This window comes from Piliocolobus tephrosceles, chromosome 3 (genome assembly GCF_002776525.5).
Source record: "Piliocolobus tephrosceles isolate RC106 chromosome 3, ASM277652v3, whole genome shotgun sequence".
Classification (NCBI taxonomy): Eukaryota; Metazoa; Chordata; class Mammalia; order Primates; family Cercopithecidae; genus Piliocolobus; species Piliocolobus tephrosceles.
The window spans coordinates 133,252,750-133,265,766 of NC_045436.1; the positions used below are offsets into that span (position 1 = coordinate 133,252,750).

The 13,017-nt window shown below is 40.2% G+C and overlaps 1 protein-coding gene across 1 annotated transcript in view; it reads left to right on the forward strand.

The window, feature by feature from the left end:
- Positions 1 to 11,284: 11,284 nt before the first annotated feature.
- KDR (kinase insert domain receptor) overlaps positions 11,285 to 13,017 on the forward strand; it is a 48,106-nt gene continuing 46,373 nt past the window's right edge. The window contains exon 1 of the mRNA XM_023192242.2: positions 11,285 to 11,645. Coding sequence (XP_023048010.1) covers positions 11,579 to 11,645 — 67 coding nt within the window. The 5' untranslated portion in view covers positions 11,285 to 11,578. The remainder of the gene's footprint in view (positions 11,646 to 13,017) is intronic.

The window sequence follows — 13,017 nt, forward strand, 5'->3', positions numbered from 1 at the left end:
TATATTACACTAGTTTATTAGAATTTAACTTTTGATTTTAGGAGTCAGGAAGGGCAAAAGATGACACCACGTACTCCATTATGTTCAGCAGTGTTTGTAGAGATCAGATTAACTGATTTAGATGATCTACATTTCCTGAAACTCAATTTTGGTGTTTTCCTCCCACTCAATCCCCCTCAAGCAGTTCTTCTTTCATTCATAGTAGCATTTAACAAAAAGCATAACTCAGAAAAAAAGGAGAGAGCTGCCTCAACAAACATAAAAAGCTTATCTTCTGTTTGAAGCTAAGACGTGGAAAGCTGTAATTCTTCCTATCAAAGTGAATTATTACTACCAGACTGTTGACTTCAGACTTTTTTACTTCTACTTTTTTTTCCCAGTGGTAGATGGAAACATTTCATCTAGTCAAATGTTAAATAACAATTTGAAATACTCAAGAATGCTTTAAGAACTTGTTACAAGTGCCCTTACATGTAGACGACTCACCCTGAATCATGCCAAACACCTTAACATTCATTCACATGGAACAGATATTGGGGGGTAAAGTGTATTTAAAAGTATTCTTCATAAGTTTGACTTTGTTAGGAATAAATTATTTTGCTCTTATGTGTTATGGTTTTCAAATCTCGTGTATTTTTGGTGCTCTTTGGAAAGCTCACTGTGGCATTTGTACCCAATGGACGGAATCATCCTGAAGCTATAAAGTTTTTATTTCTAAATTTGGAAAGATATTTCTGTTCTCATGAACAAGAGTTTAACATGATGTCTCTCTACTTTGGCTGCACAATGGAATCACAGTAGAAAACAAATAAACAACAACAAGAAAATCTGTTGATCAAATCTTTCCTCCTAAAGATTTTGATTTATGATGTAGGAAGGTGCCAGGTACCAGGTTTTCAAAGCTCCCCAGACCCTGCAGATTCTAATGTGTAGCCAGGGTTGAGAACCACTGATTTAACACTAATAAATCTCCAATAAATAAATAAATAAATAAATAAATAAATAAATAAATAATAAAGTTAAAACTTAAAAATAAAATTATACATATCCATAAATTCTCTAAGAAAAGGAACAATATATCTAGTGCATGGGTAATACTTTTAAAACATCTAAAATGCTGGTGTTTGCATAGATACGTCATAATTACCTTGCTATTAGAAAGCAAGGTAATGAATTAGTAGAGATTGCTTAGCAATCTGTGATCTGTGCTCAAGGAGCAGGCCTCTGGCACTGTCGCAGGCTACTGGGTACATAGCGCTGGGTGAAACCTCATGTCATGCCCCTGTCACAGGCACATGCTAGGGGGAGCAGTTCTGTATTTCCAAGTATGGTTTTGTCTCCACAACCATACTTTCCAATGCCTCTTCAAGATGCTAATAATCAAGATTAATCTTTAATGGTTAATGGATTCCTCACTGAAGAGAAGGCACTGCATTGTATAATCTCTGAAGGGCTCTCACAGTTATATGGGTTCCATCTCAGAGTCAGGACAACATCAAAGAATCAATTACCATGCTGTCCCATAAGACTTGTTGTCACAAGCCACTCTAGATATTTAACTTCTGATGGTCTTATTCTCTTCTGATTATGAGATGAAAGACGTTCCACTTTTATATTGGGGATCAGGTCAGGAAGAAAAGTATTGAGGCTAAGCGTATAGTTTGGGTGGAAATATGAGATGGATTGATTCTTAAATATATTAGTCTAGAATTCTAGCCAAGAGATGGTCAGAATTTGAATGGTCAATTTAATGTAAGAACAAACCATAAAGGACAGATACATTAAAAAAGAATTGGCAAGATTGAGTGGTAGTCTAAATGGGTGGACTGAAAGATAAATAGCTTTTTAGTGACTGTTTTGCCAACAGGTACATTTTATTGAGGTTAATAAATATAACCAGCATAAGAGTCAGCTTCAGAGAGTAGACTTTGTATTCTCATTGCTTTGACTTAAGTCCTGGCTCCCCCATACATAAGCTGCTTAGGATTGGGCAAGTTACTTAACCTCCCTTAGCCGTAATTTCTGCATCTATGAAATGTGTAACCTGATGGTGAGAATTAAGGGAGTCAACACACGTAAAATGCTTACAACGGGACCTGACACATGGTAACTCAATACATGTTAGTCATTATTATGATGATACTGTTGGATGCAGAAAAAACTATTTCAGAAGAAGAATGAAAAGCTTGTCATCAATTATTTGGAAGTTTAGAGAAAACGATTATGTAAACCACACTAAACTTGTCCTTCATCTTATAATATAATGAGAAAGACAGACACACATATTCAAATAAACCTGTTATAAGGCATGATATCCTATATGCTACAACAGGTATTCTTGGAGCATGGGGAATATAATGGTCATTGGTTAGTTGTCTCTTTAACATGCATTTCCTCCTGCTTCCTAGAAAAATATTTAGATTTTTTTCGAGGAACAGTCCCTTTTCTATTTCAATTACATAGTTTTGGTGTTATTGAGCCTATTCTTAATTGCAAAGGTGGACTTTGATTGACATAGCCTGTTAGATCCTTCCTGCCTCTGGTAATTAGTTTAGGGATAAGGCAATGAGACTTAAGATGTGCTTAGGTCAAAGGATCAAAGGATCTTCCCCTTTATTTCTTAAGAGACACTGTCTTTCTGTGGACAATGTGGAGTGAGAATGTGTAGCCATTTCTTTTTCTATTATGAAGACAGCCTGAAGGCAGAATTGAGAAAATCACAGAGAAAAATAGTAGGATGACACAATGAGACTCTGGACAAAACTGTCTGAAGCCAGGCCATAACTTACAACAACATGATCCTATACATTCAAGCCAAATTGAGTTGGTTTTCTTGTTTCTTACAACTTAAGGAATCCTTACTCTTGCAGGCATGGAAAGAGTAAGTCAGATGGGGAGATGAGGATGAGCAGGGATTGTAGAGATTTCTTGGGGCCTCTTTTTAAAGAAGGACCAACTGTGTATGGGCAGATATTGGAATAAAGCACATTCAAGGCATAGAGAACACAGTAAGCAAAAGACGAAATGTAACACATTTTCTGGAGGTGGCCAGTGAAATCTAGAAAGTCGGACTGATAGTATGTCCATGGTATACTGGGAGGTAAGTTGTATAAATAGGAAGCAGCAAAGAACAAAACCTTTAAACACAAGGCTTGGGATGTGGGGCTTTATGCTGTGTACAGTGGTCAACTGTCCAAGGTGAAGGACAGATGAACTTTGTGTTTTAGGAAGATAACTTTGGCAGCAGAGTGATGAGTGGACTGGAATAGTCCAAGAAAAAGGCAAACTGGTCATAAGTCAGGGCAGTCTGATGAATGAAAATAGGAGATGGATACAAGGGAAGTAAAGAATGTAGACAAAATTGGATTTGAGAGGAAAAGAAAAGGCAGGGGACAGCATGGAATGTAGTATATAAGCATCTAGAGGGACTTCGAGCTTGAGAAGGCTGAAGGAGGCAGAATTCGGTTTTGGGCACTTTGAATTTAAGAAATTGGTGCAAAGTACACAGAGATGTCCAGGAAGAATTAGAGATTAGAAGCTGGAGCTAGGGTAGAAAATCAGAGTTGAAGAGCACAATTTTTCAAGTTTTCTCCATAAGGAAGACAGTCAAAGGCACAAGAGGAAATAAAATTCCTGAGAAAGTCATGGAAGAGTACAAGGGATGGTGACCAAGAATGGATTTGGTGATCCCTATGTTTAGGGTTGAGCAAAGGAATGTCAGCTAGTGAAGGGCATTGGCTGGTAGGTAGGAGTATACTTATGAGTGTTTCAAGCTTCAGCAACGACAGAGGTTCAAGAAGAGGGTGGACAATGGGATGGCTGTTGTGGAGATGCTGGGCAGAGTCAAGAGTAAGAAGTTATTGCACATGAGGAGAGAAGGTGAGGGATGTCCTTTTATCTTTCAAGAACTCGTTTGAGGGAAAGGTCAAAGTACTAGACTACTAAGTAGCTTTAGGGAGCAGCAAGGTCAAGTTTTCTTAGGATAAGGAAATATAGTGTTTTTGTATCTATCCAAAGACCATTTTAATGTGGAATATTTTTGATGCGGTGCTTTGTTACTAGAATCATTTTCTCCACAGCTGGATCTTTTATTTATATTGTGTGATGAGATGCATGAAATGACTCCCTCACAGCCTTTCATCTGCCTATAACCAGCCTGACCAATTATTGGATGATTATCAATTAGATTTTAAGTTGTATTTTTCAGTTTATTTAAAAATTTCTCTCTTTGTGAGGCATTCCTTGGTGAGTTTTCTTTTCTTTTTTTTTTTAATTAAGTGAAGCAAGGCAGTGATATATTACAAACGAACATTCAGAAACACTGCTCAAAGAAAAAATTTTTATTTGTGCCTCCAGGGGCTATTCACCAATGTTTTGGAAACTCTGGAGACTAAATTTATACACAAAGAACATAAAACTTTTCTGCTGTCATTGTCTTGCTCTCAACACTGGTGAAGTGGCATTACCGGGAAACATTATCTTTAGTCTATAAAAACGTGAACAGTATTGCAAACTAATACAATTAACCTGGAAGTGTATACATTCTTCTTGTAAGGGAATGGTAATCTGTAGCACTTCTCTGGGAACTAAAAGTGTTTTTTTGCACTATTCAGTTCTTTGAAAACTTGATAGGCTTTAAGGAGGAAGATGGTATTAATTCACTGGAAAATGGTTACAAGTCTGCAAATGACACAGATGCAACATTTCAATCACACGTTTCTTGTATAATACATGCAACTCTTATAAATGCTTTATTTCTTTTTCTTCATTGTACTCAAAATCAGAAACAAAAGTCTTCAATCCCTACTGCTTAAAAAATTAAGAACTAACTCTTTCACTCCGTTGTGTCTATGTTGACATTGCACAGTTCCCTTTATTCCCACAAATTGCTCTCTGTAAATACATTTGAAATGGATACTCCAGAGGCATGTGATTCTGAAAAAATAAAAAGCAAAGGAGGAACAAAGAGCAGCAGAAATGGAAATGACCAAAATAACTTGGACATCATTAATGTGTTGAGAGGTGAGTATGCACAGGGACTGTGTTAGGCGCTGGGAATACAAAATCAATGTGACCTAATTCCTGATTTGAGGGAGAAATATTTGCATAAACATGTGATTATGTTATCAGATGTTGCATAAGTGCTATGTGTGTACAGGAAAAGGAAAATAATTTCCTAGTTCTGTGAATAACAAAATAGTCCACATTAATTTGTCAATGATAAAGTATAAATTCAGTATAACTCTGGATATATTTATTAAATGGATGACTATTATCTAAATGTGAATTTAAGAATAATCATATAAAGTACATTTTACATAGCTAGCACATATAATGTTAACCCCAAAGTATCTTTACAATAGCTTTACTTAATTAGACATAACACAATAAGTCTATAGTATACAAAATAGATTTTATTAATAGGCACCATCATCATGTCCTTAACCATTTTTATTAGATCTTACCAACTATCCTTCCAAACTTAACTACTTGCTCAGGTAAGATTTGTCTTTGCCTATTTCTCCTAGAAGTGTCTGAATTGAAGCAGACAGCTGAATAAAAAAACAAAACATATCACTTCGGATTGGTATTTTGCACTGGGTATGGAAGGTATGTCCGGGAGAACAAATGGCAAAAATTTATGGTAGAAAAGAAATGCCCCAAATGCGCAAGTGATTATTTGTATACAAGCAACTACTTTTTTTTTTTTGGAAGAGAAGATCTGTGGTTTGGGGGTTGGGTGGAAGGTAAATATTCAATGTGGCTGGAATTCTGCAGGTGGGGAGGGCAAGATCTAATTACCTGCTTTGCATTCTTCCTTGGTCAGCCATCTCAGAGTGCCTCTTCTAAGTCACTTAGCTTTTCATGCATCTAGGAAAATGGAAGCTATTGTTATGGAGAACCAGAGGAAGTCAGTGGCATCAATTCACTCAGCCTCATGCCTTGAATGAGATTAGTCCTCGGAAAAAACAAAAAACCAAAAACAAAAAGCTATTTGTATGTGCTTGGAGGGGTCTATTTTGGGTGCTTAATACCTCTCTGCTTTTAAGTCCTGATTCCACCACTTACAGTTATGGGACATTGCAAAAGTTACTTAAACTTTCTAAACCTCATTTTCCCATCTCCCTTAAATGGGAATAATTTTAGTATCTTTTCTACTGAGTTATTATGTGCATTAAATAAGATAATCCAAGGAAAATACCTGACACATAGTAAGTGCTCCAAAAATCTACCCCTTCTTTTTATTGTTATTGAAAAAAGCAAAGAATGCCCTCCTTTTATCATATTCCTACTTAATAATGAAAAACTTCATTGATTATTTACAAAGAAATACAACAACTTTTTTTTTTGGCAAGACTTTTAGGAAGGCAAAGGGACATTTACTTAATTGAGAATAAATATTTTTTCTCTTTACTTCTTTTCTTTCTAAGGAATACTAATAGTGCTTGCCACCTCATGGGATGTTACGAGGATGAAATGAGAAATAAAGTATTCAGAACAGAGCCTGCTGAAATGATGTGCTCAAAAAGTGTTAGCTCTTATTAGTTTTTAGTACCCTTCTCTGGTGTTATGTGGACTTTCAGTTGATTATTTAAATTCTTTGCATCTTTTACACATTTAACAATTACTATATCTATTCTTATGTGAGATATTCCAAGAAACTATAAGGGAGAGTTTGGGACTGGAACATAGTTATACATATTTATAGTAACTGAGATTTTTTTCCTTTGCAGGGAGCAAGTAATCAAGTTCTCTTTAATCTCTTTCACAAAGAAGATGGAGAGTTTGCTTTATATTTACTAGAATATAAGGCTTTATAAATAAAATCGAACACTGTTGGACACATTCGAGGCAGGCTTGGATTTGTGGTGACATAGCTTTTCTTTTCTTGAACATACAAATACATGTTAAATTAAATGTATAAATCACACAGGAAGTAAAATAAAGTTAGATTTTTAAAGAAGGCAGATAATGAGAAAAAAAGGGTATGCTTATGATCTCCCAAGGCACAATAGTTGTAAGTATGGATGGGCTATGAAACTGAGCCAATATCTGGTGAGGTAGTTATAGGCTCTGGTAAGTTGAAAATAAATGAACATGGAAAGAAAAATATAGTAAACATGAGAAAGTGTCTATGCAAACATGTAATCAATAAATGGTCATATTTAAAAATATAAAAACCCTAGAAAAGAGAGCTGATTTCTTTTATAGTATTTTTTATTTGTAAAAGTAATACCTTCTTGGTTTGAAAAAAATTATAGAAATATATGAAGCAAAAAGTACAAATTCTCATCCCTCTGCCTCTGTGCCTCAACCATTTCCCCAAGGTAGGTATTTTTTTGGTGTGTACCCTTCTAGATATTTTCTATTAATCATGTAGGTCTCCATGTATCTCTTCTCTATATTTATATCTTTATCTCAAAGAAATATGGGAAATACTATTTTTTTTTTTTTTTTTTTTTTTTTTTAGTCAGGGTCTCACTCTGTCACCCAGGGTGGAGTGCAGTGGTGCAATCATAGCTCACTGCAGCCTCAGTCTCCTGGCATCAAGCAGTCCTCCTGCCTCAGCCTCCTAAAGTGCTGGGATTACAGGCATGAGCCACCACACCTGGCCAGAAATATTTTTGAACCGTTGATATTCTTAGGCGATGAAGGTATATGTGGAAGACACCTAATTAAAGGCTTTGGTAACAAGTACTTTAAGGAAAAAAATTAAACGTCTATTGAATCCTTATTACCACCATCAGCATTTTACAGTTTATGGAGCACTTTCATGAGATGATCTCATTTGAGTCTCATAACAGTCCTGGTAGGTAAGAATTATTATTTTCATTGACAAATGATGAAGCCTCTGACTGAAATGATTAAAAGATAATGCTCAAGGACATTCCAAATCCTTATTTTCACCATATCAAGGAAAAGACAATGGAAAATTAGTGTTATATTGGCCTGGGCATCGCTTTGATTACAGTCATTTAAAATTGATTTTTTTTTTTTTTTTTTAAATCATGGAAACTTTCAAACACACAAAAGAAGAGAAAACAGTCAAATGAATCTTTAAATACCCACTGTTCAACTTCCACAGTTATTAACTTTTGACCAATCTTCATATAACATGTTAAGACATGGAGTCCAAAATACTGTTGGTAATGTAAACAAATTTGGAGATCATGGAGAGTAATTTATGCAGTGTGCTTTGAATATGAACAATGTATATTCTGTATGTACAAGCCCAGAAAAGTAGCTGGAGACAATAAGTGCTTAAAGATTAAATTAAATTTGTCTTGGATGAGGCTGTTACAATGATTCCTCATTTAAGCTCATCTTGCCATTATTTTCACCATCATAACCCCAGTTCCTGGTTCAGAGCCTAACATATAGTAGGTGCTCAAAAACTGTTGAATGAATGAGCCTTCTTTGCAGTTTAGATCTCAGCAGCATGAAGAAGCCCATGCATTGTAGTATAACTGACCTTTGCAGAATGTTTCTTAATATTTATCTGGCACTTACTATGTCCAAGATCTTGTGGTTACTAGCTGTGTTGGGGCCTATTCCAAATGCCTTACATGCAGTAACTCCTTTAATTCTTATAAGAACCCTGTGAAAAAGGTACTATTATAATTTTTTTGTGTGTTTCATAGATAAGTTACTAGTAAATCGGTAAAGACCACACAGATAGTAAGTGGTAGATCTGGGAATAAAATCCAGGCAGTGGCCCCAGAGTCTTGTACAGTTAGCTACTACTCTGCTGTAGCATCTGAATAGCATCTGTGGAACACTCAACACATTTGGGGCACTTTGCTAGGTGGTTACCGTACTGTTGGGTTAACTCACAAAAGTCACTCCTTTGCAATGCTGACTAATGAGAGGGTGCTGCACATGGAACAGACTTTTCTTTCTTTTTCCTTTTCTTTTCTTTTTTTTAACAGACTTTGCCTTTTTTTGTGTGTGTGTGAACCTAAGGCACTTCTAAGTGCTGTGTGGGAGGGAAAGTGGTAGACTGATTTCGTTGAGACTCTGCCAAATTCTGGTCTTGCGGCCATCAAAGACGCATCATTTCCTCCAAGGCTTCTAAAGGGGGCTATTACCACCGGCCTGCAGGTTCTGGTTTGCATTCAGAGGAGACGCTATCTTCTTAAATGAGACATGGAAGAGGAAGTGTCATGAATTGTAAATAAGGCTGATAGGGAATTGTTTGGTGATGGAGATGGAGAAAAACTGCCCTCTCCTTACCAGGTTCCATCTCCCACCACTTTATCCAACTCTGCCAGAGTCCATCCTATTTTATTTGCTAAGTTTACTAGCAGGAAGAGAGGAGTTTCTTTAAAGATTCTCTCCCCTCCCCAAATATATACCTCCCAGATAAATATGAGTACATCTATACAGTAGAGCACCATGCCAACATTGAAAAGATGGAAAGATGAGCTTTGTTCGTAGCCAGCTTGGGCAACATAGTGAGACTCTGCCTCTTTAAAAATAAATAAATAAATAAACAAACAAACAAATAAATAAATAAATAAATAAATAAAAGATGGAGCTTTTAAGGTTGATGTAGAATGAATCTCCAATGTATATTATAAAGTGAAGGCTGGGCAGGGTGGCTCATGCCTGTAATCCCAGGATTTTGGGAGACTGAGGCATGAGGATGGACTGAGTCCAGGCGTTGGAGACCAGCCTGGGCAACATAATGAGACCTTGTCTCAAATAAATAAATAAAATTTAAAGGGAAAAAAGCCAAGGCTCAAACAGCATTTATACCAAGCAATTGTGGAAAGAGGGGGGTGACATATCTACATACTTGTGTTTAAGAATCTGTTTGGGAAAACAAGGAAACGTAAAAATGCCTCTGCCAAAAGAAAGTCTTTTCGCTCTAAAACTTTTTGTGTTTTTTCAAAAAAATTTTTTTTTGCCATATACATTCATTATAGTTCAGTGTTAAAATACTTCATCCGTCAACTTGGAAAGGTAGAAGGATGAATACAGTAACTATTTAAAAACAGATGAAGATAAGTAACGGGTTACATTAATTGTATACAGTCAATCCAGTTTGAATTAGGTGTAAATATAGTAATGCTGTGTGTTTATCTTGGTGAAGAATGGTCCTTTAGGTTGTCATTGAAAAGCTCCTCTGGGAGATAAGAGACATAGGCATTTGCAAGATTCATATTTAATGAAGTAAAGGGACAGTTGATGTCACTCCCCAGGTGTGGGGAGATATGGACAGAAAACAAGAAGGAACGAATGTGGTCAGGAAGGAATTGGAGCTCCCCTCAGAACAGCTGCTGCAAGAAGTCCACACACGTGGAGACAGTTGTGCAATTTGGTCACAGAGTGTCCTAGGTGCTTTTGCTTCATTGCTCCTCCACTGAAGCCCGCTGGCAGCTGGCCTCCTTCCCCTGGGCCTAAGGATGTCTTGGTTGGAAGCTCTGTTCTGAAAAGGGGCCTGGCCAGTTTCACTAGGGCTCTTCGTTGGGGAACACGATGGACAAAAGCTCTCTCTTACGGAAAGCCTCATGCCAGGGACAGGCCCAGTATACCTCCAGTTCCCTGGAGCCCTGCTATAGGTTTTCTGGCGAGAGCCAGGCAGGGGTCCCAAACCAAAATGCCTTCCTGGGGCTAGGCAGGTCACTTCAAACTTGGAGCCGCCAAACATTTTGGGAAATAGCGGGAATGTTGGCGAACAGGGCGAGTGCGTTTTCTGATTAAGAGCAACCAGATTCAGCTTTTTAAACCACAATTATGCAGGCCAAATAAAATACCCTAATACAAAAACCAAAACTACTGACTGGAGTCGCTGCCAGCTTGCGACCCGGCATATTTGGCTCAGTATCCGCTTCTCCCTTGTGGCTCCAAACTGCTGCAGGTTCTCGGCCACTTTAGACGCGCGCGATGGCGAAGAGGGTCCTGCACTTTGACGCGCCTGGTGAGGGCGCGGTGCCTCTCGCTGCGCTCCTGGTGATGCTTCCCAAATTTCGGGGACCCGCAAGCGATTAAGCCTTGGAGTGGCTCAGCGCCCGTTACCGACTACTTTTTATTTACACCAGAAACAAAATTGTTGCTCCGGGATGTTCTCTCCTGGGCGACTTGAGGCCTGACGCAGTCCGTGCGTGTGGGGAAATGGGGAGACGTAAACAAGCTTGGGGAGCTCTAGATCGCCGCTGCGCACCCGGGTGAGGGGAGGGGCTGGCCGCATGGCAGAGCCCCTCCTCCGCCCCGGTCCCGCCCAGCACGGCCCCGCCCCCGCGCTCTAGAGTTTCGGCCGCAGCTCCCACTCCGCACTGAGTCCCGGGACCCCGGGAGAGCAGGCGGTGTGTGGTCACTGCGTTTCCTCTGCCTGCGCCGGGCATCGCTTGCGCGCCGCAGAAAGCCAGTCTGGCAGCCGGGATATCCTCTCCTACTGGCATCCGCAGACGCCCCTGCAGCCGCGGTCGGCACCCGGGCTCCCAAGCTGTGTGCGCTCAACGGTCCTGCGCTGCGCGGTGGCGCGGGTTCCCTCCGCACCTCCTTCTCTAGACAGGCGCTGGGAGAAAGAACCGGCTCCAGAGTTCTGGGCATTTTGCCCGGCTCGAGGTGCAGGATGGCGAGCAAGGTGCTGCTGGCCGTCGCCCTGTGGCTCTGCGTGGAGACCCGGGCCGCCTCTGTGGGTAAGGAGCCCACTCCCGAGGAGAAAGGCGGACAGGTCGGGTGAGGGCGGAGAGAACCTGAAAGCCCGATCTAACTCAGAATCGTAGAGCTGGAGAGTTGGAGGGGACTTGACACTTTGCGATCTTTCATTGACCAGTAGGGAAACTGAGGCTCAGAGACTGGCCCGATTACCCAGCAAGTCTGTGGTCTCCTGTGCTCTAGCCTGGTTCCTTTTCCGGGACTCTGGTCTGCGACAGGGACCTCGGCTGGAGCGTGTCCTGAGATGCCGACACACCCTCAGGCTCTTGGCAGGCAGGGGTGGGAAGGTGCCCGGGGCTGGCGGGCAGGAGGTGCCTCCGCAGGCGAGAATAGCCGGTGAAAAGTTGTCTGGCTGCGCGCAACATCCTAGTCCGGGCCTAGGGAAGGAAATCTTGCAGGAATCTCAAGCCAGGTCTCCCGGATCGCACCATACACTCGGTTCTGCCTCTTTGCGAGTAGAATCGCGACCCGGCCAGTTGTTGTCTTTATGCTCGAACACATTTGCACACCCACTGTGTGAAGTGGGGTCTGGAGAGGAGGGAAACCTTTTTTCCTTCTTTGGTGCAGGACGCCGCTCTCCTTGCAGAGAGAAGAAGGAGGGGAATAGGGACTTGTCCTGGGGGCTGTGACAGCTTCCCTAAGGATCTCCAAGTAACAGCCAACTGTCCTGCGTAAAGCATTGCACATCTTCCAAAGCGCTGTGGTCCTTGGAGTAAGCGCATAGTCAGAAGTTCAGGCTCCGAAAACCTTTCCTGTGGTACTTGGTACCTAGCTTTAGTGCCATTCCTTCCTCTCCCTGCCACCTAAAATTTCCGTCTCCTTCAATTAGGAACACACACGTTCTTGAGTCAATAGCTGTCTGTCTTTTCTTCCTCACTTCCCTTTCTCTCCCCACCTCTTAGATAATATTTCTTTCCCGCAGCCAGTTTGCTGATGTCCAGATTTCCACCCTTTCCAGGGTGAGAAAGGGGAAAGGATCAGAAAAAGAAAAAAAGAAGTCTAATAATTCAGGGAAAAAAATTTCTTACTTCCTAAGACAAGAATCACATGTCTTAAAAGACACTCACACCCACATACAGTACCAAGATCATCTGTCCATGGTTATTGAATTTTCTTTATAATGACTTGGTTCAACGGGGCCAGTCCACCATGGACATTCATTTGTCCCTGACAAGCCCTCTCTCTCCCCCTTTATGGAAAGAGAATGAAGGTCTGGAACACGTGGTTGCTCTGTATTCCACAAATAAGTTAGTTGCTTTTAAGCCTGGGGTGTTTCCTAGCACAGTAGTAACGGCAGTCGGCAGTCGGGTCGCCCTGAATATAATGGTGAACTTGCCCTTTTGGAGTGCATTA